The sequence below is a fragment of the Podospora pseudopauciseta genome, chromosome 4, assembly GCF_035222475.1.
Source record: "Podospora pseudopauciseta strain CBS 411.78 chromosome 4, whole genome shotgun sequence".
Lineage (NCBI taxonomy): Eukaryota > Fungi > Ascomycota > Sordariomycetes > Sordariales > Podosporaceae > Podospora > Podospora pseudopauciseta.
Window position 1 is genome coordinate 2,622,455 of NC_085894.1, and position 25,174 is coordinate 2,647,628.

General features: G+C 50.4%; 8 protein-coding genes and 1 non-coding gene across 9 annotated transcripts; 5 read left to right on the forward strand and 4 right to left on the reverse strand.

Annotated features, from left to right (window-relative positions):
• Nucleotides 1-3,855: 3,855 nt before the first annotated feature.
• QC763_408064 (uncharacterized protein) lies at nt 3,856-4,761 on the reverse strand (the record flags this gene model as incomplete). Its single annotated transcript, XM_062912440.1, has 1 exon — nt 3,856-4,761. The coding sequence occupies one exon, from the start codon at nt 4,759-4,761 to the stop codon at nt 3,856-3,858; it is 906 nt and encodes a 301-aa protein (XP_062765925.1).
• Nucleotides 4,762-5,511: 750 nt separating this feature from the next.
• On the reverse strand, nt 5,512-6,654 carry QC763_408060 (uncharacterized protein; the record flags this gene model as incomplete). Its single annotated transcript, XM_062912439.1, has 1 exon — nt 5,512-6,654. The coding sequence occupies one exon, from the start codon at nt 6,652-6,654 to the stop codon at nt 5,512-5,514; it is 1,143 nt and encodes a 380-aa protein (XP_062765926.1).
• Nucleotides 6,655-6,873: 219 nt separating this feature from the next.
• On the forward strand, nt 6,874-6,945 carry QC763_0067890. The gene has a single exon. It is a non-coding gene; the product is annotated as a tRNA-Arg (tRNA).
• A 4-nt stretch (nt 6,946-6,949) lies between these two features.
• QC763_408055 (uncharacterized protein) lies at nt 6,950-8,492 on the forward strand. The gene is made up of 3 exons (XM_062912438.1): nt 6,950-7,121; nt 7,329-7,790; nt 7,868-8,492. Exons 2-3 carry the CDS (start codon nt 7,666-7,668, stop codon nt 8,151-8,153), a joined length of 411 nt encoding a protein of 136 aa, XP_062765927.1. The 5' UTR covers nt 6,950-7,121; nt 7,329-7,665; the 3' UTR covers nt 8,154-8,492.
• A 489-nt stretch (nt 8,493-8,981) lies between these two features.
• QC763_408050 (uncharacterized protein) lies at nt 8,982-10,187 on the forward strand (the record flags this gene model as incomplete). The annotated part of the gene is made up of 1 exon (XM_062912437.1): nt 8,982-10,187. One exon carries the CDS (start codon nt 8,982-8,984, stop codon nt 10,185-10,187), a length of 1,206 nt encoding a protein of 401 aa, XP_062765928.1.
• On the reverse strand, nt 9,646-14,993 carry QC763_408040 (uncharacterized protein). Its single transcript, XM_062912436.1, has 2 exons — nt 11,835-14,993; nt 9,646-11,781 (listed from the first exon to the last, which is right to left on the reverse strand). The coding sequence occupies exons 1-2, from the start codon at nt 12,540-12,542 to the stop codon at nt 11,098-11,100; spliced, it is 1,392 nt and encodes a 463-aa protein (XP_062765929.1). The 5' UTR covers nt 12,543-14,993; the 3' UTR covers nt 9,646-11,097.
• Nucleotides 13,074-14,920, forward strand: QC763_408030 (uncharacterized protein; the record flags this gene model as incomplete). Its single annotated transcript, XM_062912435.1, has 3 exons — nt 13,074-13,430; nt 13,501-13,622; nt 13,673-14,920. The coding sequence occupies exons 1-3, from the start codon at nt 13,355-13,357 to the stop codon at nt 14,918-14,920; spliced, it is 1,446 nt and encodes a 481-aa protein (XP_062765930.1). The 5' UTR covers nt 13,074-13,354.
• Nucleotides 14,994-16,102: 1,109 nt separating the features above from the next.
• QC763_0067940 (uncharacterized protein) lies at nt 16,103-18,388 on the forward strand (the record flags this gene model as incomplete). The annotated part of the gene is made up of 2 exons (XM_062905936.1): nt 16,103-17,171; nt 17,476-18,388. 2 exons carry the CDS (start codon nt 16,103-16,105, stop codon nt 18,189-18,191), a joined length of 1,785 nt encoding a protein of 594 aa, XP_062765931.1. The 3' UTR covers nt 18,192-18,388.
• Nucleotides 18,389-18,555: 167 nt separating this feature from the next.
• On the reverse strand, nt 18,556-25,038 carry ACF2 (endo-1,3-beta glucanase; the record flags this gene model as incomplete). Its single annotated transcript, XM_062905937.1, has 4 exons — nt 24,775-25,038; nt 23,442-24,700; nt 19,630-21,498; nt 18,556-19,542 (listed from the first exon to the last, which is right to left on the reverse strand). Exons 1-4 carry the CDS (start codon nt 24,911-24,913, stop codon nt 18,556-18,558), a joined length of 4,254 nt encoding a protein of 1,417 aa, XP_062765932.1. The 5' UTR covers nt 24,914-25,038.
• Nucleotides 25,039-25,174: the final 136 nt, after the last annotated feature.

Here is a 25,174-nt window from a genome sequence, read left to right on the forward strand (position 1 = left end):
ATAATATTAAAAGGCTCGAGGGACCTTACTTTAAAGGGAAAAATATAATATTCCTTTCTATACGTAATTTATATACTAAAAGACTTAATAAAAAGCTAGACTATAGGAAAGTAAGACTATTTAAAGTTAAAAGGAAAATATTAAAGACGGTATTCGAATTGGAGCTACTTAGTACGATATGTCTATAATTATATACCTTTTATATCTTACTTTTAAAACCTGTATTATACGTAAAAAAGGTTAATATATAGGTAGTAGTAAAGGACGAAAAAGAGGAGTATAATATAAAAAAAATATTAGATTTACGGTTTAATAAAGGCTAATTAAAGTATTTAGTTAATTAGTTAGGATATCCAGTTATAGATAACTCGTAAGAACTATAAATATACTTTAATTATTTAAATAAGTAAAAAGAATTTTATTAACGATATTCGGACCGACTAAAACTTAAGTAAATAAAAAAAACTCGGCCCCGGCCTATAACTAAATACTATAAAACGGAGCTAAAACCTCGATAGGAATCGAACCTGCGCCTTCGATATAATAATCGACGTACTATATATTATACTACGAAGTTAAAAGGTATAAAAGGGACTAAATATAAATAATATTACGCGCTTTAGGTACCTCGGAAAGTGGAAGGCGTACTACTAATAGTATTTAATACGGCTAGGAAGGAAGGACCGGCTACGCCCAAATCTAAAAAAAAATTAAGCGGCTAATCGAAGTTTAAAGTAAGATTTAAAAAGGAAAAGTTAAGTAGGATAAAGGCAGAAAATTTTGCCGGAAAACAGCTCCGGGGATCCGGAAAGGCGGGGGCCGGAGAAAGTAAGGGAGCGTCGCTAAGTAGTAAAGTAAATTATATAGCTAGCGCGGCTTCCTCCTACTTAATACGCTTTAGCTTTTCTATACTATTAAAGCTACGGGAAACGGCCGTAGCTATTCGCTTAAATTATATTCGTTTCTATAAATGTAAACGGTTAATTTTTTAATTTAAAGTAACGTGCTAGGACTTAGTTTCTACTATCTCCGTCTCTATTTAATTATATTAAGTAATAACTTTACGAAGCTATTAGATAAATAATCTATAAGTATTATAAAGGGATTAGTTATATTATATATAGGTAGCGTAACGCTCGGAAACGGAGGGAGAGATTTTATAAAAGAAACTACGTTTTTTATAAAAGGAATAGGCACGCTTTATAATAATAGTAAATCGTAATACTAAAGTAAATAACTTATCGTAATCCGCTATCTTCGGGTACGGAGGTTTAGTATTAAGTCGCGCCTTACTTATACGGTTAGATATTATAAAGTGTAGGGAAATAAAGGAAAAAGGAAGGAATTTATAAGTATTAATAAACGTAGGAGAGTAGGTTAGGCCGACGGGACTTCGGCCTAGAAGGGGGAGCGTCGTATTACGGCTTAATATTTAGTAGGGCGGAAAATGTATTACGGATTAATCGTTAATATATAAATAAGGACTAATTAAAATAGGATTAATAGGATCGAGGATCGATTTAGAAAAGCTAACTCTAAAGGTAATAGTATCGATAGGATCGAGGGTCGAGTTAATCGATCTAAAACGGTGCCAGGCTTAGCGCGAGGACTATATATACGGAGGAACTAACTAGCGTAAATAGATAGTTCCGCAATATATAATATAAGTTATAATCGTTAGTATTAAACTATTATAATTAAAATAAGCTATTATTATATATTGTTTAGCTATACCGAACTAGGATTATTTAGAAGTGCCTTTAACCGATATCCCTTTCAGAGGTTCTGGATAGGGGTTCGTCACAGCGGGAATCAGCTGTGGAACCTAAAGTAAAAACATCCCACCAAAAACATACAACACTAAAAATTACCTAGTGGTCACCCACCTAAGTACTAGTTTAGCGGTCATGCAGTATAACTACGAGGATAGGTAACTTTAAAAAGGGTATATTGTTTACTTTAAAATGTGGAAGAAAGCGTACTGCTAAACGGTTCGTAAACGGATAGGCTTAGCCCGTCTTAACCGTTATAGATTAGAGAATATAGATACGCCTATACCGCGGTGTTAAAGTAGGTGAAAGGTGTTCTAGATATGTAAATCGCGCTAATAGCTCTTAGCCAGTTTATAATTAAATATAGTTAGTATTAGTTATATCTTTAGCGTTAGTTTTACCTCCGGCGTAACTACTCTGATGTTATATATATAAAACCGAAGGAAATTAATATTATATAATAATAAAAGTTATAAAATTAGGGTTAAGGTAAAAGTAATTTTAAGTATTTTAATTCCAGTAAAGTAAAAGTTTTTAAAAGGATTATAAAATATTAAATAATTTAGTTAGAGAAAAAGAATTATAATAATCATTATATTAAAAAGTCTGAGGGTAATAAAATTTATAATAAAATCGTGAGAAAACATACAAAAACAACTACAACACCACAAATGTACCCTCAACAGGTCCCTAGATGAACATACCTCCGTGACAGTGACTTGCTCGCAGGCCGCACTTCCCGCAGGACAAAAAAAAGACACTATGGGCTCCCAAGCCACATAATAAGCACCGGATTAGCCTGATCAGAGGGCCAGAATTGTTTGTACGCATGCAAGGCAAAATACGAAGAAAATAGAAGTCGATGTCCTGTCTAAAATCAAATGTCAGAAGCCGACAGCTTATATATATGACTCCTGAACCCCCCGAATTCTCCGAGAGCCTTACTTCCTCACTTATACCCTCAGGCCTGTGGCCGCATCCTTAACCAATAATTTTTAGGTATTAGAAAAGTAAAGTTTGAAGTTTCGTAAAAAGTTTTAATTATATATTAAATAAAAGAAAGTAAAGTTTTAAAATTTATAGAAAGTAATAGAAAACCTACAAGCGGAGTATTAAAAAAGAGATTTTTAAATATAAAAATTATAAAATAAATGAAAATAGATTTTTGAAGAAATTACTATAGGGGTTATTAAAGATAATAACTTCGTATAAAAAAATCGTATTTAGTAAACAATATTTAAAAATTAATATAAATACCATGAAATAATTTATAAACAATAAATATTATAATTTTAAAAGTTTATAGTATGTGATTGTTGATAGTAGTTTTCGGTATTACGTGAGACAACGATTGATTTTGAGTATTTGGGTCCGTCCTGGCATGCGCACTTTGCTTTTGCCAGAGATGCAGTGTTAGTTCTGAGACCTGGAGGATGAGGGTTAAGTTGATAAAGAAGAAGGAAACAGGAGGATGTATTTGGATAGGTAGGTAGTGGGCACTTGGAATGGGGGTAGGGGATCGATCTCACTGGAGACATGGTTTTGTTTGGCACCTACCCGATGGATATATATACCTAGGGACCCAGTGCTACCCTGATGGTCGTTCATACTTTGAAGCTTTGAGGCAACTAAGGAAGGTGGTGGTGAGTAGCGAGAGGTAGTAGGAAGAGACTGGGTAAGTCTTGTCGAGAGCTCAGGGGGTAAGTGAGCGATGCAATCAGCTTCAGTCTCACACAAAGCCATTGTTCTGCTGTCCCGTTGTCCTATTGTTCACTGAACAACACGAACCCCGAAACCAAAACAAAACCTCCCAAGGGGTACAAAAAAACATCTTTGAGATTGTGAATGGTTTTATTTTCGTGTTTTTTTCCTTTTTTTTCTTTCTTTTTTTCCTTCTTTTTTTGGTGATCATAAAACCATTTCCAATTATCATCTACCGAACATTGCCATTCTTTCCAATCCAACCTACTTCCTCCTCCCTATCCCAATGAGAATATGATGAGAGAGTCATCATCATGCATGTTGTTTCCTCCGCCATCACAAATGACAAGCGAAGATGTACATTATTTACACGATTACCTCCTTACTTCATATACTCCTCCCTCGCCTCCCCGAAATCCCTCCCCATCGCCTGCCAACTGCTCACAGCCCAAGTCTTTCTTGCTAGCTCCTCTTGTACCATCCTCCCTCTAATAACCCTCATCGCATGACCCGCCGGATCCCGGCTGTTGACCACGTGTGGAAAACAAAGCCTGATCTCCTCCTCGGTAAACCGGAGTCCACCCACCAACCTCCAAGACCTGACCTCCGTCTCGATTTCGTCGGCCTGAACGTTCAACTCCTTGAAAGTGCGGACCAGCTCCCCTAGCTTCCTCCCCCGGAGCAACCTGCAGTCGGAGCAGATTTTCGGGGCCCGCCCCCAGTCCGGCAGCGTGCGCGGCACGGCGGAGATTGGGAGGAGGTGCCTGCAGTGGGAGGAGTTGAGGAAGGAGAGGGAACCACGGCAGATGGGGCAGGGCACCACGTGGGGTGCGGGGATCTGTGGGAGGGCGGCCCCAGGGGAGGGGGTGAAGTTGGCGGGGGTGGCGTTTGTTTGGCGGTTGCGGATGGAGTCGTGCCAGCCCTTGAAGCAGGGCTTGCAGACCATGTGGCCGCAGAGGAGAACCACGCCCGGGAATGTGGTAGCTCCGAGGTGAGCGGGGGTGAGGGGGGTGAGGATCTCGGGGTCTTCGAGGCAGAGGTGGCAGTTGACGATCGGGGGGTTGATGGTGACCTTGGGGTCGTGGGTGTGAGCCACGAGCTGGGAGAATAGGGTGAGAATCTCACGGGTGTTGTTGGGGGTTGTGGAAGCCATTTTGGTGAATGGTGGTGATGGTGGTGGTGGTGAGTGTTGTTTTGGTGATGTGTGAGTGTGGATGATGGTAGTCCGATGAGGAAAGGAAAGGTCTTCTTGAGGCTGTTGAGGATGAAGCCTGATTAAACAGACCATGATGATGAGGTTCTCATGAGCGGAACAAGGCGAGTGTGTGTTGACCACAACTGGTTTATGTTGATATACACTGGCTCTGTTGGATCACAATACCTCAAGTGTAGAGCCAGCACCTGATCCATGCCGGTCTTCACTGATTGTAGTAGTGGTTTGAACTCATCTAAATCAGATTAACCTGACAATACATCTCTTCTATAACCAGCCTGTGCTATACACCGAGTCTACTTCTTGTTTTCACCTTATGTTGATACATCGAGGATACAGTCTACAGCTGATTCAAAAGCATCCCCAAGAGTTTCTCAACCACAACTAGTCAAACACAACCGCATTGTTATGCTCAATAACAACATTATTCGCAGCATTCTTTGTTCTTCAAGCTTGAGCCCAATGCTCCTGAAAGGGGGGCTTGCAGCCGTCACCTTTGTCTAGGTGAGCACCTGGCGCATCTCCCTTACTCTTCAATCTCTCGGCAAACATCAGCAGATCTAATCAGTGCTCAAAGTGTAGAGGTGAAGTGCCATGCGTTGTTTCATACCAGTCTGACCTATCACATCAAATGACTTTTTTGACAGTTATAAGGGTTGAGCAGAAACTTCGTTTTGATCGCTTTGAGATTTCTCCAAGAAATGCTTCTACGTTTTGTTCAGAGTGCTATGTGGATGCCAGCCGACATCAAGAAAAGCAACTGCCCAAATAACTGTTGACCATGATATCGTACAACCTCCCTTACTCGACCGCCCTCAGCGCCCCTCAGTACCTCCGATTCCCAGCGTCTGCCTTACCTGTCCTCTCACGCTCCAACATGGCATCAAACTCCTTCTGCGCCTGATTCTTCGCATAGTCCTTCTCATTCTCCGTATAAGTATACGACTCTGACTTGCGCACCGGCGCTGCTTGATTGTCCTTGCCCCACGAGGCAGGATTCTCACCCGACTTTGCCGCCTCTCTGATCTTGTCCCACGAGTTGGTCAGCTTCGGAGGGGAATGGCCAGTCTTTCCACCCGTTGATGTACGAGCGCCATCTCTTTGAACAGGTGCAACAGGTGAGGCGTCGTCAAAGAGGAAGCCATCGTCGTCCTCCCAGCTCTTTGGGGGCTCAGGCTTCAACGCTGCCTGGGCCGCCTGTTGTGCCCACTTTGGTCGTTGATACTGGGCCGGCTGCTGTGGTGTCTCTTCTTGCTGTTGCCCTCGTTGATAGTCTTGCTGTGGTGCACGGTCCTGCCCGTAAACATCACCCATCTCCGGGCGGTGCTTCTGCTGCTCGTCTGACTCCTTGAACATCCTCAACAGCTTGACGCTGTAGGAGGTATTGGCGAAGCTTGCGAACAAAACAGTGGTCCAGATGTTGACCACAAAACCATACGCAGCCAGACGGGCCAGGCGCCAAGCTCGAACGGCAGCCTCACCTGTCCACTTGGGATTGGCCAGAGATGGGAAGGCATTGATGTTGTACTTTTCCGGGCTTGGGGTGTAATGAGGGAAACGAAGCTTGTCACGGCCCCGGCGTTCAAGGGCAATGGTGGTGGCAATCCATACAGGTGTCTCGAGCTCCATGGTGTTGACATATGTGGTCCTGAAGTTGGCAACAGCGTTGGCCTCATCGGTTCTCAGAGGGCGTTTTGCCATGATGTGAGCAATGTTGAGTGAGACGGAGATCTGCTTGGCCAAAAGAGAGTTGTCGCCGCCGCTCTTCACCCAGAACGGGGCCGTGAGGTTCTCGACGGGGAAGCTAAGCTGTCGGAGGATGCGATGCCTTTCCTCGGGTGTCATGACTATCCTTGGCATGCCATTCTTGTCGAGCAACGGCTTGGTTGGGGTGCCATCGCCCATATCGAATTGGTTGTTATCGTCTGAAGAGCCCATGTCGGCCACGGAGTCGTCTGGTAGAGGCATTTTGTAGTTTCGGTGAGCAAATTTGAGTGAAGTTGCTTGAATCAATTTGATGATGCAAGGGAGAGCTCTTGAGAGCTCCAAGCCTCCAGCCCCACCGAGATCTGGTCTGACGTCGGTAAAGTGGCCCAAGCTTCTGAGATCTAGCCGATCATCACCTATTTGATTCCACTAAGTATGCTATCTCCAGCATACTAACTTCCAATAAGGAGCAATTGTTCAGCCCGGCTAGCGCAATGGTAGCGCGTAAGACTTCTAATCTTAAGGCTGTGGGTTCGAGTCCCACGTCGGGTGCAAACTGGTTCCAGCTGGTATCAGCTATCACTTTTGCATCTTCTTTAAATATATATATACTTGTGTCTGGATATAGAACCACCAGAAAGATCTCCTTTTTGTCTCTTCAGGAGATGTGTTGGATGAAAATGATCTGTCTTGTGTGTGGACCCCTTGTCTCGGAAGTCATACGCTGAGTAAGTGTACCTTGCACTAGTACTCATCGGAGTACCATCCTCAGCCTAGTTATGACTTCAAGCGTTTCGCCTTGGTGTTAATATTGCATGTGTTGATGACATGCATCGCTCTAATATACGGTGCCCGCATAAGTTGGGTGATACTAAGGACATGGCACTGCAGCGTCATTAATCCAAGCTAGAGCATGAATACTGATCAATGGATAGTAACTTAGGGAAGACATTGCTCTTGCAAGCCTACTTGCCTTCAAGGGCAGCGAGGTTCATGAACCATCTAGGTACCTATGTCGGCATCGTGTGCGTGTTTATATGTTGACTAAACAAACATCTCAATGATTCAGCGTCTTGCAGTCAAAAGGGAAGTGCAGAATTGGTTCTAATACCTAGTTGAGCCAAATAGCTACTTCGGGGTTGTCTTTGAGCATTTTGCTGTGCTAGGAGAAGCATAAATAGAAGAAATGGTCCTCCTCAACATGTCTCATTTCCATCATCAGCACACACCAGATACAACAACGACAACACAGACACCCAAAGCTCCGCCATCATGAAGTTTCTCAGCGTTATCACCCCGGTCCTCTTGGTCTTGAGCGGGCCCAGCATCGCCTCCCCGACTCCTGAACCCGAGTACCCTACCATCAGCAACACCACCGTGGTTGACGAGTTGCTTGCGTAGGATTCCGCCCTCCCTCCTCCCAGATTCCCCCCCGAAGAATACACGTAACTGACCAGATATCCGGCACGCACAGTAAGCGGGCCACCTGTTCCGGCTCCCTCAGTACCTGGACCTCATCCTCTACAACATGCACAGGAACTGCCGGTCAAGTCATCACCAACCCGAACAGCGGCCAGTGCTACACCCACGGTTCTGGCGCCGCCCAACTTTTCAGACGTGCTTTGTGGAGTGGTTCCTCGGCCACTGTTACCTTCTATTCGTCGACCAACTGCAATCCCGGCACTGTCGTTTCCACCACCACCACTGGCCTTCTTTGCTGGGCCGGATGGGAGTTTTGGAGTTTCAGAGTCACATGCTAGTTGGTGACGGAAGTGGAATGAGAGGAAGGGGTGCTTCGATCAAGTAGCTGTGGTGCTTGGTTTCGTACGGCTTTGGGGGCCATCGGGAACCTTGTTGTCGAGTCGCCGATGGGGGGAGATTGGTGGAATAACCACCTAGGTACCTCATGTACCTTTTTTCACTTAGGTCAAGGTGTGGTCTCGGGAACTGCAGCCCAGACTACCCCACACATTCGTTAAAATCGACTCTTTGATGCTCGGGCATTGTCGCTGTCCTCTTTTCATTGCTCTCAACTGGACGAGGTTGATTGCCAAGCAACCACCAGCCAGAAAATATACAGCGCGGTTATTCATGTCCATACAGTGTTTTGGTACACCTCACCTTCTTGCACTTTGGGCAGTGTACCTAGGCGGGAGGAAGGTGCTAGTCCCATCCTGACATTCTCATAAGCACTATCGATTTCCCAATGCTCGATGTGGCATGCTCCGACCTCACGAACATGTTTTCAGCTGAGATGGGTGCTATGTATGTGTGGGGTGAGTGTACTTCTGCCTGCCTGATATCCACACTCCTTCAAACCCAAGTTCTTTGAACAAGCATGAACAAACATTTCCGTTTCATACCCTCTTTCTACCATCTTTGTAACCCCCCAAGTCTGTTGGAGACACACGCCAACAGGCTTCATGGCAACCAACAACCTTCATGCCGTTTATGACCGTCATCTCGCCAGGTTGACAAAGACGGCACACTCGATACTGCCGTCAGACTGGTAGACTCGATTCTTCGGGAGGGCAAGGCTCTCTCAGAAGAATTTCGAAGCAGAACCCTTCTTTTCTCTCCAAGCGCTGATGAGATGGAACGCCGACGAAGAACTTACACCATCTGGCGTGACCGTTGCCTGTGCTAAGTTTGCCGCTTGGCTTCTCGGCGAGCTTTGCATCCCACCAGGTTGGGCTATTCACTTTGGGGATCCCGATCTGTTCTCAAGAGCTGTGGCTGCCGAACACAAACAGACAGCACCGGCTTCAATAAACCTCAGACTCGACTTTACCTGCGCTGTACAGCTTGTTCATCAACTCCGGGACCTTTCTTTCCTTGTTCAAGAGCCGGAAGACATACTCCTGCTGTGCGACAAGAAATTCTATACAATGCCCAGCATAGCAATGACATCGCTCAAAGTGTTCAAAGCTTCGCTGCTTGAGCCGTCAAAATGGAAAGGAAACAGTTCCTCCAGAGACGATGATTGCTGGATCGGGAAAATACATGATTCAGCACAGCAAATAAGCAGCCAGAACCAGCACTTGTGGATGGACACAATGGAGGCTCGCCCCCAGTTTCCGCACCGTCCAGCCTTTGGGTTGGGTGTTGGGAACGACATATTTGAACCCAGAATGACAATGGAAGGGGGCCTCCATGCTCGGCAGAATCTCACAGATCTCTTCCTCATGGAGGGCGGGGCGTGTGAGATTTGCCACCACGAAAATAGCCTGTCAGCGTACTTTGCAGACATGATGGGCAATCTGAAGCAGGTGCCCACTATGTTCGACATATTATGCAACAGAAGACGAGATGTGATATCTCTCGAACTTACATGTGCCGATTCTCGGACAAAGATACCCCACATCAGTCTCGTCAACGAGGTTCTGGAATCACATATCCGCTACCAAGCCGACAAGGACTCTCCGACCAAATTCCAGGTCGTTAGCTGGCAGCCCTCAATCCCTACAGACATCGTGTGCCATGGTGATGCACAGGCAGTTCCAGCCTACCGTGACACGGGCAACACCGACGAGTTTGTGTATGACAAGGTGATATCTCAGCAACTGTACCCTTCTCAGTGTTCCCTTTCAACAAGTCCCACCACGAAGCTCTGTAGATCTTCCGCAGCTTCGGACTTTTATCTCCCAGGCTTGTCGAGACTTTTGGCGATGGAGACCTCGTCAAGACACAGATTTTCTCCCAGGACCTTGCCGTTGTCAGCAAAGATGGTTCTGCGAAGCTTACCGGCTCTATCGAAGACTTGCGTCTGCTGGCTAGCGGACCAAACCCACTGACCGATGATTTGGTGCTGGAGATTGCAGCTTCCATCCGTCTCAAATCCAAGCTCGGGCGTTCGATCAAGGAATTGGATGCTGCAGTATATTGCTTGAGAAATCTTGAGCTTCAACAAACCGCCACCGGGAAGTCTTCAGCGCCACTACGAACCCCTGAACTCTCCGCAACCACCCCCTTTGTGATCAAGAGCCTGTCTGCTATTGCCAAGCTAGACGCTCAGTATGATATTGCCCGCGCTGCGCTGCCACCTCTCTGGGGACCCCATGGACTTCTTCGGTGAAAGGTCATTTCTGCACACCAAACTCCTCCCTCCGGCCGCACCTGAGCGACTCTCCACGGCTTTCCACCAGCCAAAGAACGGCGAGCATAAGCCCTCTGGAGCGTGAGGGTAAACCCTTTACCATCGACGAGGTAGAAATGCGCGTTTGTCAGGTCTTTAAATGGCCGCAGCAGCACTTTTCAGCACTTAGGAAGGCAGCAGGCCTGGGAGATGAAACCGCCTTACTTACCTCAGACAGTCTTTCGGCTCTGTACCGGCATACCGTAATTTGCCAAATGCTTTCCATAGCGCCGAGTGACTGCTTGCGCTTTTTCAAGATTTTTCTCGATGGTACGAAGCCGTTTTGACAGCCCCGAAGCAACTTTGGCTGCCTTGGAGACGTGGACGAAACTGCTCAATGGGGGCTGGACGCTTGATTCCCTTTGCAGTGTTCTTGATACCTCTGGGGATGGGCGGGACGGGGAGATTTTGTCAAGTTTTTGACTATCACCCCGGAGGAAGCTCAGTCGTTGAGATCGTCAGAGGTCATCAAGCTGGAGGCAGATATCGAGGAGTGAGACATACTCGTCCCTGGAGACTTGAGTTGAGAAAGTCTTCATGTTAACGGCTTGTTCAACCCCCCTTATCAGTCACTCTACCTGCACATCAACTCCGCTTTTCCTCACCACCAACCCCCAAAACCCTCCCGCCGCCAGCAAAAGCAAGCCAGAGCACACCCTAAACACCCCCACAAACGCCTTGTCGCTCTCCATCCTCCCCGTAACCAGCAAAGCTACCACCACAAAAACGTTGAGCGGTATCCTCAGAAACCCGTACACCTGGCTCCTGACCCCATCATCGATCAACTTCCCCTTTAAAAACCCCATAGTAGGGAAATACATCCCCACACAAGCTTCAAACAGACAAAACACCCAGAAGGTGAACTGCGAAGAGGACGTGTTCGACGCCGCTAAGAAAAAGCAAAGCGATGACACCCCTAAAAGGGAGAGCAACAGCGAGCCAAACGGCAGTCTCTCTGTGATCTTGCCAAAGATCAATGAAGACGCCAGCGTCGAAGCCATAAACGCCGCGAAAATGACACCATAAGGCAGTGACGTCCCTGATGCGGAGGACGAGGAGGAGGAGGAGGAGGAGGACTGCAACGCGGGAGCCCAGAAGAAGACAAACAGATACATCGACCCTTCAAACACGGTAGTCGACAGCCCCAGAGCCAGTATCTTCGGGTCAGACAGCGTCTTGAACAACGACTTCTCTTCCTTGGCTTCTTCATCACTCTTTTTATCTGGCCCCCCGTTCAGGGCATAGTTCTCCTTCTGTTATCAGGTCAGCACAATCCATGCCACAACCACAAAAACAGGCAGCTTACCCAAGTCATCTTCATCACCCCTCCCGCAACCATCAACACCCCCGCCGCCAACCAAAACGGCGCTTTATTCGTCCCCGTCCCCGCCACAAGCCACTCCCCCCCGATCCCGCTCGCTATCGCCACCATACTATTCAACGTGCTCATCACCCCAAACGTCTCGCCTAACCGCCCCTCCAACCCCCTGTTTTTAAAATCCGAAACCAAGAAACTTTCAAAGACGGTGAACAAGAGACTTGTTCCTAGCCCTCCTAGTATCCTCCCGAGAAAGAGGACTGGTAAAGAAGGGGAGATGGTTGTTAAGAGACAGGAAAGGGCGTAGATGGCGCAGAAGGCGAGGCAGGCTTTCTTGCGGCCGTGGGTGTCGGCTAGGGAGCCGATGAAGGAGCCCGAGATGGCGCCCGAGAGGAAGCCGGTTGTGAAGAGGGGGGGGAGGGAGGAGGGGGAGAGGAGGTGGGTTGAGGTGTAGAGGGGGTAGAGGTAGGGTCCTTGGAGCCAGTCGGAGGTCATGGTGAGGGTGTAGACTGTTAGGAAGGGGGTTAGAGGGGAGGTGAGGAGGGATTGGAGGGGCGAGGCATTTTGGGGTTTGGGGTTGGGTTTGGGGGAGGGTGTTGATGTTGGTGGGGTGGGGTGGGCTTTTTGGCGGGTGTAGAAGAGGGCGGCGTTGAGGGCGAGGAGGGCGGTTAGGTTCAGGGTGTAGATGGAGGACATTTTGCGGGGGTTGGCATTGGTGAGACTGAGGATGAGGGCTGAGTGTCATCAATTGGGATGATGAAAGATGAATATATGTGATGGTAGAGATGACCGAATGGTCAAACAAAACAAGTGGCCTTTTCGAAAATTGTAGACGTGGCGGTGGTGGTGGTGGTGGTCAATTACCCGGCTTGAATATTGAAGGCACGGCAAAGACGTGAGAGGCTGTGACGTTGCGTGTTTGGAGTTTCTGGTTGGTCAACGGCACGGATCTCTTGGAAAGAAAATATGAACGGGAAATAAAATTGATGGTGATATATATGTACAAGAGGCGAACAAAACCGCCCGCGGTTCCTGTGATGTCTCTCGATCTCCCTTGTATGGTGCGGTTGATACTCGTCAGGGTTGTCAGTGTTGGTGAAGGCTCAGGGTTGGTGGATAAATGAGTACAAAAGCTGAGTACCCTAACCCTAAATTCCCAACCAAAGGCGGTGAGCTCGGCACAGGTCTTTCCCCACTTTCTGCCGTGGCTGCCCGCCGTCAGTTCCAGGAACAAGCGCCAAAGCTGGGGTTCTGGGCATCCCCGTTCCCGTCGTCGCCTGTCGCCATCATTTTCGCGACAGCATTTGAGCTTCGCCAGCCACGCTCGTTACCACACCCAGAGCCCTTTTCTGGAAAGAAACAAAAGAAATTGAAACCGCACGACAATATCTCATTTACTACCAACATCTTCTCCCCATACACTGCTTGCACCCAGGTCCCAGGGAGCTTCGGCCAACAGAAACCGGAAATCCGCAAAGGAGGGCGCCCCAGGGCCAGAAACCGCCAAAATGTCAAACCAGCAGCAAGCTTTGGTCATGGAGACCATAATAGGCATCCGGAAAAAGCTTAAGAGGAAATCCTACGGTACCCCCCCCCCTCCGAGTGACACTCCCTCTGCTGCTGTGACAATGTGCTAACACCATCATGTCGATAGACTCCGACTCCGACTCCTCGATTGACCAACCCACTAACCGCGGAAACAAACTCAAAAAGAGGTCGAGATTCGTCGCGCGAGGGAGGCTTACTGGCTCCGCGGGCCCCGCTGCATATAAAGAGGTGCACACCACGAGACGAAGCCCTCGCAACCCAAGGCTAACTGGATACAGACCGCCGAGCACGCAGGCTACCAAAGAGCCATCATTAACCACAACCCGCCGCTGATTGACGAGGACGGCTACGATATCACGAGCGACGACGATGAACAGGAGGTGCAGGAGGCCATCGCGAGCGCCATGGATGACAACCCGTACTCTGATGTTCACCTCGAACAGATCTTTGCCCCCTTAACCTCGGTTACCGACCTGCCTACACATCCGGCCATGTCGAAACCCTTCACTTCGAAAGCCCTTACCGAATTGGTTGACCAGGCGCGCATCATCATGCAGAGCGAAAATAAGGCGCTTTGGAAGGTCAAGCCTCTGTTGACCAAGCTGGTTGGGGATAATACTTGGGTTCCATGTGGACTTATGAGCGGTCCCAGCGACGCTTCCCTCTTTACAGATCCTACAAGGTTCTTCAATCGCCCCGACCGGCAGCGTCTTCGCCCAGCAGCGCCCCCTGTTGCGGCCCTTACGAATGGGGTAATGTCGGCTCATGAAGGCACATTTGCCGAGTCGGCTGTACGTGAAAGGATCGAGGGCGTTCTTTCGGGGCCAAGTGCTCCAGCTTCGGAAGACACAGTCGATGGAGAAACATTACCAGATGCCCCAGTTGTTACAAACGGCGAGACAAATGCAGAGGCGTCGAAGCCAGCAGAGTGCCCGAAAGAGCCTCCACTAGTGAATGGCGACAGCAAAACAGATGAAAGGCAAGCGGAGGAGGCGCATTCGGGCGACACGACCAAGGATGAAGAAGACGACGAAGACGTGGTCATGGCCGAGGCGCCAAAAAGACGAGATATTCTGAACCGACCAGATATTCGACTAGAACCGCCGCGCAGCAATGGTACACCAGCCGTGGCGCCCACAAGCGACCCGTTCGGCCCAGACGCCCCTTTTATACATCCCATGTTTATCGCTCCTCGAGAAGTTCGCCAGGATCGCAACATGGGACTGGCCGAGCACGAGGCAGAAGAGCTGCGGCGATGGTTACAAGCATATGTGCAAAAACAGGAAGAAGTGTGTCGGGGTGCAAAGAAGCTTTATGAACAGCTCCTTCGTGCAGACAGGCTGCGGAAACAGGTGTTGATGTGGGCCAAGGCAGAGGCGCACTGCGGACCAAACAACCACATGTCGGACGGGGAAGACTGGTACGACAAGGAGGAGTGGGGCCTGACAGAAGACTTGAAGAAGGGAGAGGACGAAGTGGAAGAGGATGTGGGCACGACACAAAAGAAGACGAGGAACAGGAAGTAGACTTGTCTGTTGTTTGTTTGATATTTTGGTCAGGTTGTTTGGTTGGTGTACATACAGAACATCTGGATTGATGGGAATGGTGGGTTTTATATCATGGCTGACTAGGTACGATACCAGGAGGGAAATATTTGAACAGAGCGGTCGAATGGAGCGTTTTATTTTATTTTTGGATCACCACGACGCTGGGAACTTCTGGAAGGGAGACACAGGAACACTGATTCACGTCTCCACGCAGCTGTCACCACGATCGAGAAATCATGTCATTGGCTGACGGGGGCTCGTGGCCACCCTGGTCCACCCGCCCTCGCTCGAGCCGCATCCGAATTAGTACTGCACGATGCACCACTCCGACTTGGGACGGCTGAATGAGTTGAGTGACTGCTGAGTGGCTGCAGCATTCGGCACTCGGAGGTCGTTTTGTGCCGATTTATTTCTCTCTCGACTCTGTTCGTCATGGACTCGGGGAGGGACGAAAAGCTCAGAGCTTTGGGCTTCAGATCAAGGGACATCAGCACTCCAGTATCTCCTCGACCTTGACGGCTATGATTTCCCTTTCCCGGAAATCTCATCTGATCTCTCGGCACAGATCTAGAACCCGACAGGGAGGACACCCGAATACAACACTGCTGCTGTTGCTACTGCGCTAGGCCGGCGAAGTGCCTACCGTAATTGGCCTTGGCGTTTGCCGCCCGCCTGGACATCTGACGTGCACGTCAGGTCACGGTTGACAGGGGGAAGGGATAAAGAATAAAGAGCTTGACACGCCCGGGTTTTTTTTGGGTTTTTTTTTATTTTCTGCTTGGGAACAAGTCATAGAATATACTCCCGTCTTTGACGAAAAGATTGTGACGTTTTTGAAATGCGAGTGTTTTTTCCTGTCAACTCTGATTAGAGAGTTTATAGACGCGAGACCAGCAAAACACCATTGGTTGATGGTGGTGTGAGCATCACGATCCTTGGCACGACTTGAGACGATTGGACTTGAGACTTCGATTTGAGTTACTCGGTTTGCTTTACGACAAGGAATCATATTGACGATACTCGAGAATTGCGTATGCAAGCGTGCCGACACAGCAACAGCTGAACTCTCATCTCAACCCAACTGACAGCCTTGCCAGGCTCGTCTTCACTTTTGACTTCAACATCACCATACCCTCTCGATATCTTCCATCAAACCTCAAAATGGCCGACAAAGACAAAGAAAAAGACGCCATCACCACATCCTCCACCCAGCCACCCTCCACCTCCTCGAAATCCCCTGACCGAGCCCCCTCCCCACCCCCTATCCAAGACACCGCCGCCGCCCTCCCCTCAGATGCCGAAAAGCCCCCAACACCACCCCGAGACGACTCCAACATGATCTACCCCACCGGCCCAAAACTCTACCTCATCATCTCCTCCCTCTGCCTCTCCGTCTTCCTGGTAGCCCTCGACCAAACAATCATCGCCCCAGCCCTCGGCGCCATCACGACCGAGTTCTCCTCCGTGAGGGACATTGGCTGGTACGGCGCCGGCTACCTCCTCACCACCACCGCCCTCCAGCCCTGCTACGGCTCCCTCTACCGCATGTTCTCCGTCAAGTACACCTACCTCGTCGCCGTCTTCATCTTTGAAATCGGCTCGCTCATCTGCGCCATCGCCCCCACCTCCAACGCCTTTATCGCTGGGAGGGCCGTTGCCGGTATGGGCACCGCGGGTCTGTTTTCGGGATCGATTGTGATTTTGAGCTACACCTTGCCACTGAGGAAACGGCCGGCCGCGTTCGGGTTGATAGGAGGGATGTGGGGGATCAGCTCCGTCGCCGGTCCGTTGCTGGGGGGGGCGTTCAGTGATGCGCCCAACCCGGGGTGGAGGTGGTGTTTCTACATCAACCTCCCCATCGGAGCGTTCGCCATGGCGGCGATATTCTTCTTCCTCAAGATCAACCGGGTTGATAACCCTGAGGGGCTCACGTTTCTGGAAAGGATCTTGAGGCTTGATCTGGCGGGGACGGCGATGCTCATCCCGGCTGTTATCTGCTTGTTGCTCGCCCTGCAGTGGGGCGGGACCGAGCACGCCTGGAACAGCTCGGTGATTATTGGGCTGTTTGTCGGGTTTGCGCTGATGATTGGGGCTTTTGCTGTGATTCAGGTTTGGAAGGGAGATAGGGGGACGTTGCCGCCGAGGTTGTTCAAGAATAGGGATGTTGTCTGCGCGATGTTGTTTGCGTTTTTCTTTGGGGCGGGGTTTTTTCCTTTGGTTTATTATCTTGGTAAGTTTCCTTTTTTATTTTTTATTTTTAAATTTTCTTTTATTTTATTTTTTCTTTATCTTGTTTTTGGGCGTTTTTTTGATTATTTTTTTTTTATTTTTTGGATATTTTTTTAAATTTTTGTATTCTTTAAAAAAAACCTTTTGTTATTTACTTTTATTTTTTGTTATATTTTTATTTTTTTTGTATGTTTTTTTTTATGTATTTTTTTTTATTGTTATTTTTTTATCTTGTGTTGTTGTTGTTGTGACAGTATCTACACCTATTCAGGGGCTCAGGGGGCTAACTCTCCATTTCAACCAAGCTCTCTACTTCCAAGCTGTCCAAGGCGACACCGCCGTAACAGCCGGCATCAAACTCCTCCCCCTCCTCATCTCAGTCGTCATCACCTCCGTCGCAACCGGCGGCCTCGTCACCGTCGTCGGCTACTATAACCCCTTCATCCTCCCCTGCATGGTCCTCTTCGCCACCGGCGCGGGCATGATCACCACCTTCTCCCTCACCACCCCCTTCAGCGCCTGGTTCGGCTACCAGGTCCTCGCCGGCCTCGGGATCGGCGTCGGCTTCCAGACCGGGGTTCTGGTAGTCCAAAACGTCATGCCCCTCGAGTGGATCCCCGTCGCCACGGCCTGCATCCAGTTCTTCCAGTCCATCGGCGGCGCCATCTTCATCGCCGTTGCGCAGGCAGTCTTCCAGAACGGCCTCATTGACACCTTGGCTAAAGACGCGCCTGGCCTGCCAGCGGAACTGTTTCTCAATATTGGCGCCTCTCAGGTCAGCCAAGTGGTCTCCGCCCCTCCCCCCGCTGGGCTGGGGAGACCAGATGATGTGAATATCGTCTTGAACGCCTACCTCCAGGGGTTGAGAAACACGTATTACATCGCCGTTGGTTGCGCCTGTGGTGCCTTTGTGGCGGCGTGCGGTCTGAGTTGGAAAAAGATTCAACGGCATAAAGCCAAGGCAGCGGATGATTCAGAGGGAGGAGGAGAAAAGAGCGCCGTGGTTGTTCCTGCTCACTAGAACCACCCACCACATAGACAAAAGACAAGCATTATGGCTTGTCTACCATGATGAACATGTATCTATGATACCCACTTCACAGCCACTAATCCAACTCGATAATAATATTCGACATATTCATATTGTATATACTTCTGTCCATATCCCCCCAACAAAATAAAATACATGAGAATAAGTAATATATACTTTGTCCAAAACACAAAAGCAAAACCCAAACTCCCATCCCAATCCAACAATGATGTGTGTGTATCCTTCAAACCACCAAGCGAAAAAAAAGTAGCAACAAAACTAAACTCCCTTCGCCTCAACTCTTCATCTCTCATCCCTCATCCCTCACATCTCACATTCTCTTCCATCCCATCACTCACAACCCCCCAAGCGCCGCACAATAAGCCAGATACCAAGTCAAACTCGCCCCCCCGTCCAACCACTCCCCCTTAAACTCCCCTCCCCTTCCTCCCCCGCTAAAAAAGTCATACCCCCCCCTCGGATCAATCGTCCCATAATTCCCCATCAAAATCCCCTTCCACCCCCCAGTGACCTGCTCCGCCCTCCCTCCCGAAAAGTACGCATCCCACTCCTCCCTCACAAACTCCTTCCTCCTCACCATGGGCGTGTGCGGCAACAGAGGCAGCATGTGAATCCCCTGCACATACTCAATATTCGTCCCAAAATACGTCGTGTGGTCCACCTTGTTCTCAAACAAAATCCCCGCAACCTTGTTCCCAATAAAATTCTTCGGCTGCACCGTGTTGCTCTCGGTGTACAGGTAATACGAGTTCAGCGACCTCGCCTGCACAGCCAGCATCAGATTCCCCCTCGCCGCCAGGTTCTGGTCGCCGCTCACCGTCCCCCACATCTTGAGCGCGTACGACGCCATCGTGTCCTCCGAGCTCGACTCCTGGTCCTTGCCGTCGAGCGTGTCGAACAGCCCATGGGCCCAGCTGTGGCCGTGGTACCAGTCAAAATTCCTCCACACGGGGAAGTACTGGTCCGCCGCGCTCGGGTTGGCCACGTCCCGGACCAGCATGTTGACGTAGGCCTTGTTGGCCGGGATCCAGGAAGGATCGAGATGTCCGATGATCGCGGCGGTGAGGATGAAGTACCCGTAGTGGAAGTGGTGGTCGTTGTAGTAGGAGTTGCCAAAGTCGGCGCCAGAGTTGCCCGTGACGTAGCTCGCCGAAGAGACAACGCCTCCCCAACCGCCCTCGTACACAAGCGGGAACTGCTGCCTGTTCTCGGCGAACCGTGCGAACGCCTGCTTGAGCTGGTTCAGCGCCGTCAACGCCAGCGCCTCGTCACCAAGCATGTCCCGAATAACCAAGATGATGCTAGCAAACTTGGCCAACGCCTATTTCACCCGTTAGCACCCCTTCCTCTTCACCAGCCAGTATCGGAAAGAAGAAAAAGGGGAAAAAAAAAAGAAAAAAAAACTCACCTTCCCACTGAAATACATCGAATTCTGATCGCTCTGCTGCAGCATATCCTGGCTCACCTCCTGCAACGCAACCCCCTTCACAAAACTCCTCACCCCCTCGCTCAACCCCTTCACCTCCCCCGCCTCGGGGCTCCATGGCAAAAACCCAATCCCCGTCGGCAGCTCCGTCTCCACCATGGTCCAGCTGTCCGCCAGCACCAGATACGCTACCCCCTTCGTCGGTGTCTGCAGCTTCACCCCCGTCACCTTCCCCCTCGTCCCATCATCAAAAGAACTCAGATGATGCGGCAGCGCAAACTGCGCGACAGGACTCTGATACATCCCCTGCTTCCTAAACCCAAACCGATACGTCCCCGTCTTCCCATTCACCCCCCCGCTCAGGTCAACCCCCACCGCATACGTCCCACAAGCCTGGTCGTAAACCTTTTCCGACTCCCCATCGCTCGTCTTGGCAACCTGAACGATGCCATAAAACGGCCCCGTCGACTCCGCCCTTCCATTGTTCACAACCTGCAAGTTCAAGGCCTCCCCTTTCGTGTGATAAGCATACACCAACCACGTCGTCCCGTCCTCCAAATGCAGTCTATACTTGACCACCCCCTCCTTCGCCTCCTTGGACGCCCTCGTCACGGTCTTGAAGAAGATCCCCGTCTGAACCACCGGCTGGCCCCCGTTGTACACCGCCGTCACGAACCCCGCCCCCTGAACCAGCGGGAACTGGATCACCGCCTGGCCCCCCTCTCGCGCCCTCAAGCTCACCAGGCTCGAAAAGTCCGTCAGGTTGTCACTAGTCAACACCGTCCCCGGCCCGAGCTCCTTCGCGCTCAAGCACACCGAGTGGATCCCAATAGGATTGATGTAATACCTCGCCGCTCCCGAACCAGGGTCGTTCTGCCCGTACACCCTCTGGCTAGCATCGACATGCGAAATGGCCATGCCCCACGTCCCCGAGGCACCACCTCCCCTCGCCCAGGTGACACTGTAGGGAAACAGGTAACTAGGCGAGGTCTGATTCCCCAAGAAGAAATTATTGTAAAACTTGTTCGTCCCAATGGGGCCAGCCGACTTGATGCCGATCCTAGGGGCGGGGTGGTCCTTCCTCTGGGGGATCTGAGACGGGGGCGGGTCCGTAGAAATCGGCGCCGCGAAAATGTTGGGGACAATCATGCTGACCGTTTCCGAGGGCGCGGACGGCTGATCGGTCGGAACCGACGCCGTGGCAGAGATGAGCTCTGTCGGAGACGGGATAGGGGAAGTAATAAGCGGTTGAGAGGTAGGATACCCGCTCGACGGAGCGTCGGTAGGAATGGTGCCCGTGTTGGTCGACTCGATAGGAACGTCCGTGGGCAGGATCTGAAGCGTTCCCGAGGGGTTGACACTGGTGATGACACTGACAGTGGTGGTGTCACCGAGGCCAGTTGTCGATGTTGGTTGCGTGCTGCTGGTAGGAGAAGCTGGCTGTGTGACAATCTCAGGGGTTGGTGTCACTTCAGAGGCGACCTCGCCCGAGCCGGTGCTGCTGGCAGGTTGTTGACCAGAAGCGGGACTCGTCTCGTCTGAAAAGAGAGTCGTGTCCCCGTCAGGACTCTCCTCGGAAACGGCCTGGATAGTCTGCTCCGCCTCCGCCCCCGTATCAGAACGTGTGCTGATGATGACCGAAGGACGTTCCGTTGTCCACCCAGGCGATCCAAAGGGGATAGAGTGGCTCCTCTTGCTGGCGGTAGAAGAGCTCGAATCTCCTGTCACCGCCACGCAAGCACTAGTAGCAGCTGCCGGTTGACCCTGAGCAGTGACGGTAACCGTCCTCCAGATCGGGAACCAAGGTCGTGGGTACTTCCGGCCGTCTGGTGGTGGGACAGCTAGGACGACCTGAAGTAAGGTCAGCCACGCGAACAAGAAAAACCTCATCTTGGTGGTATCCATCCGCTCCACCATCGGTTGTGAAAGAATGGAGATGTCGGATATGTTGGAAAAAAGAGAGAGGGAAAGAAAAGGAAATAGTCCTCGAAAAAGCCAGTGGTGGTTGACAGCAGAGTCCCAACCTGGCTATAAATGATGGAGAAAACAAAAAGTAGCAGTGATAATAATAACAAGGGTGCTTTCCCGTCTGGAAAAGATGTCTTCCATGTGCGTCACTTGGGCTGGAAGACCCAAAACAAGAAATAGTAACAAGCGGTCTCTCCGTCACTGGTATGTGTAGAGAGAGACAGATATGATACAAGCGAGATGATGTGGTGATGGTGCGGGATAGTGAGTGTGCTGTCTTTGTGGAGGAGGACCCAGAAAAAAAATGAGACATTGGACCTCATACCTATTCGTTATATATATATATATATATATATATATATGGAGTCTCTATGTTTGCGTGTTGTCGTTGAACTGTGAGGCTGGAATGCTTCGCGGTGGAACCGAGAGTCAACGGAATGGCTGGAGGCAAGGTCCTGGGTTTCAGCTGGCCAGCGAGACAGCTCTAGAAGGGCGAGAATGACTCGATTCAGAAGGATGAGGGCGTCGTGGGCGGTTGTAGATGATGAAATTCGAGTGATCCAGGTATTTCGAGGGTTTTAGGTGGCGCTGTGGGAGGTGGCGGCGTGTAGTGATGCTGAAGGATGACGGTCGTCCAGAGCTAGATTATTGTTAACACGGTCAACAAAATAGAGTTGCGGCAGTCAATGATGATTTGCAGATGAAAGGTAACATTCCACTCGTCTCCCGAGCGGGAGTGGAACTTCTTCTTTGCGTGCTCTTGGTGCCTTCTCTCTCATCGGGCCTGGAGTGGAGCTACTATTTGTAGATTCGCGAGGAAGGACGTCCCTGTCAGGCGATTCCCGAGCTGGTGGGGATGCGGATACGTCAGGGATTCAAGCTGCAACAGCTGCCATGTGGGAGGTTGGTATCACGACTTCAGACGGCGAAATGAATAAGAAAAATCAGACTCTTCACCAGATCACTCCTTCGGAAAACATAATGACTAAGGCCCAGCCCAGACGCCAAGCCTGCAATGCCCAGGATTCCGAGAGAGAGAGAGAGAGAACATTTCAAGTGATCACCTCCCAAGGAAAAAAGAAAAGAAGAAAAAGGTTGGGGCCGGAATGCTGGATGGTCACCTCCATCTCGAGTGTTGATGTTGATGAGATGGAAGAAGAAGAAGGGTGCAAAAAACATGTGCGTGTTGCTGGTGACATTCATAGGATCAACGAGGGGTCAGGTTGGTGGTGGAAGCTTCCTCTAGCAGTAATATCTCCCGAGTTATGGGGTAAGGGATACCAACAGTGCAGTCGAGCTGTCTGTAACGATGCAATACTATTGTTGCAGTGTCTTGTTGTACATTGTGAGCTCTCACTCTTTTACCGACCCATAGAGTTGTATTTGCTTGTCACAGGAGAGCTCCTTGTGATAGGCTTTGTCACCCTCTCCAACCCAGTTAACCTCATCTTTCCCCTCACCAAAACCGGGCTCTCGGGCCTTTTAATGCTGCTCGAGCGCAGTGTGGTAGTCCCAGGCTCACACTTGTCTTCTTGCAGCTGCTGATCAGACTGGGAATTTTGGGAATTTTGGGAGTTTTTCTCCACGAGAGCTCTCCTAGAACCCTGCCTTTCCAAACCTGTGATCCGGGCCTGACTGGGATCAGAGCTGTGCTGGCCCTGTTTCCGTGGTTCTAGCCCAGCGGCGCGATAATGGGTATTTGGTTGTTTCTCAAGGTCTCTGCTACGTTGCCTTTCAAGACCAGTCTTGTGACCAAGGTCTCCTGTACGTTGACTTGCTGCTCTCTCGAGGCCAGTTTTATAAGGGCGGCTGCCGGTTGATATCACAGTGGCGTCTTCTGTCATGTCTTGCCTCTTTGGCCTGCTCGTCCTTTCCAGGCCGGTTTTTTGGGACCGACAAGCAGATGCAGGCGCCTGTTCGATCGTTCGGGAGCTCCTCTTTTCAAGACCAGTTGGCCGTGTTGTGCTCAGCGTCGTGTCGTCTGTGGCCTCCAATATGCTTGATTTCTCCAGCCCAGTCTTTCGGTGTTTGATTTCACGGACTGCTGGCCCGAGCTCTGCTTTCCTCAATAAGGTGCGTCTTTCGAGACCAGTCAACCGGCTTGTGCTCAGAACTGTATCATGGTCAGCAACCTCCAAGATGCTTGTCTTCTCCGGGCCAGTCTGGCGGGATCGAAGACTGCTAGGTATCGGATCCTGTGCTTTTGACCGAGTGCTTCGTCGTTCCAGTCCAGTTCTAAGCTGACTGTGACTTCCCGACATCGTCTCATCAAGATCTGGTCGCTCCAGCGGTTGCCTAAGCCGGGCTGCCGGCCGTCCTCCATCACCAACCGACGGACGCCGCGGTTCCAATCCCGTCTTCCGCCGATAACGGTCAGGGCTGCCGGACTCGTGATACAGCACTTCCGCTCTCGTCGTTGCTCGCCGCTCGAGTCCTGTCCGGTGATGGTGAGAGTGGCGGCCATCCGTCGCCACCTCCGCCACCAGCACACCACCGCTCTTCGTGCCCTTTTCCAAACCGGTCTTGCGAGAGACCCGTGATGGCCTACCCTCTCCCTCCACCACTGTGTCTTCCTCGAGCTTCCTCCTCTTGCTTTCCCGCTCGAGCCCCGTCAGCTTCGATTTCTTGACTCTTCCTTCTTCTTCCCTCCTGAGCTTCCTGACCTCCTTCGGATCAACCACCCATGGTCGGCACAAGACCTCCTTCCTTAGCAAGGCAATCTTCTGCCAAAATACTGCCTCCTGCTCTGTCGTGCGTAGATGGGTGATCTTCTCGGCGCGAATTTGCCTCACATCGCGGAAGACGGATATGCCACCTTTGATGTCGATTACGTGGCCGATATCAATTGGCCCATCGGTTTTAGGAAGAGGCTTCCCATCGGCTGAGGTATCGGGGTCTCTAGGGTTTTTGTAGTTGGTAACGGCTGGGTACTGGGGCGGGGTTGCGACAACACATTCAATGGTCGCACCGCTGCTGTCGTCAATGGTGTAGATTATCCTGTGGGCAAATTCTTGTATGGCGACCACGACGCCGGCAATGCGCGCCCATTTTATGGGATGGTTGAGGTAGAAGTAGACATCTTGGCCTGGAGGGGAAGTTGGGTAAGCGACTGTACGAGGAGGCTGCTGACTGCAATTGTTTGCGACAATTGGTACACACCTTCGAAACCCGGGTTAAATGTCAAGGCTGCAATGTCTGCTGCCTGCAAGTGACACCAACGACCTGCTGTTGGCGACAGGTGGAAGCAGAACTGCGGGTAGAACTCCAACTCTGGTGACGCGCTGCCCGAGTCGGCCATGGTCAATGTGGTAAAAGATGTAGATGGCTTCACCCAGTCTGGCACTATCCCTTGACCCGGTGCCTGATCAAAAGGAGGTCGATGCGGCACGCCCAACGTCACTGTTCAATGCCGGCAAGACGCGTGCCATTTTCCAAGAGCGCGCCGCAGGCCAGAAACCAACATTTGCCAAGCCCAGATTGGTTGGCCAGGTGACGCCACCTGGCCAATCACAGCCCACCACTTGCCCTGGCGCAGCATATCTACCAGATGACTGACTGA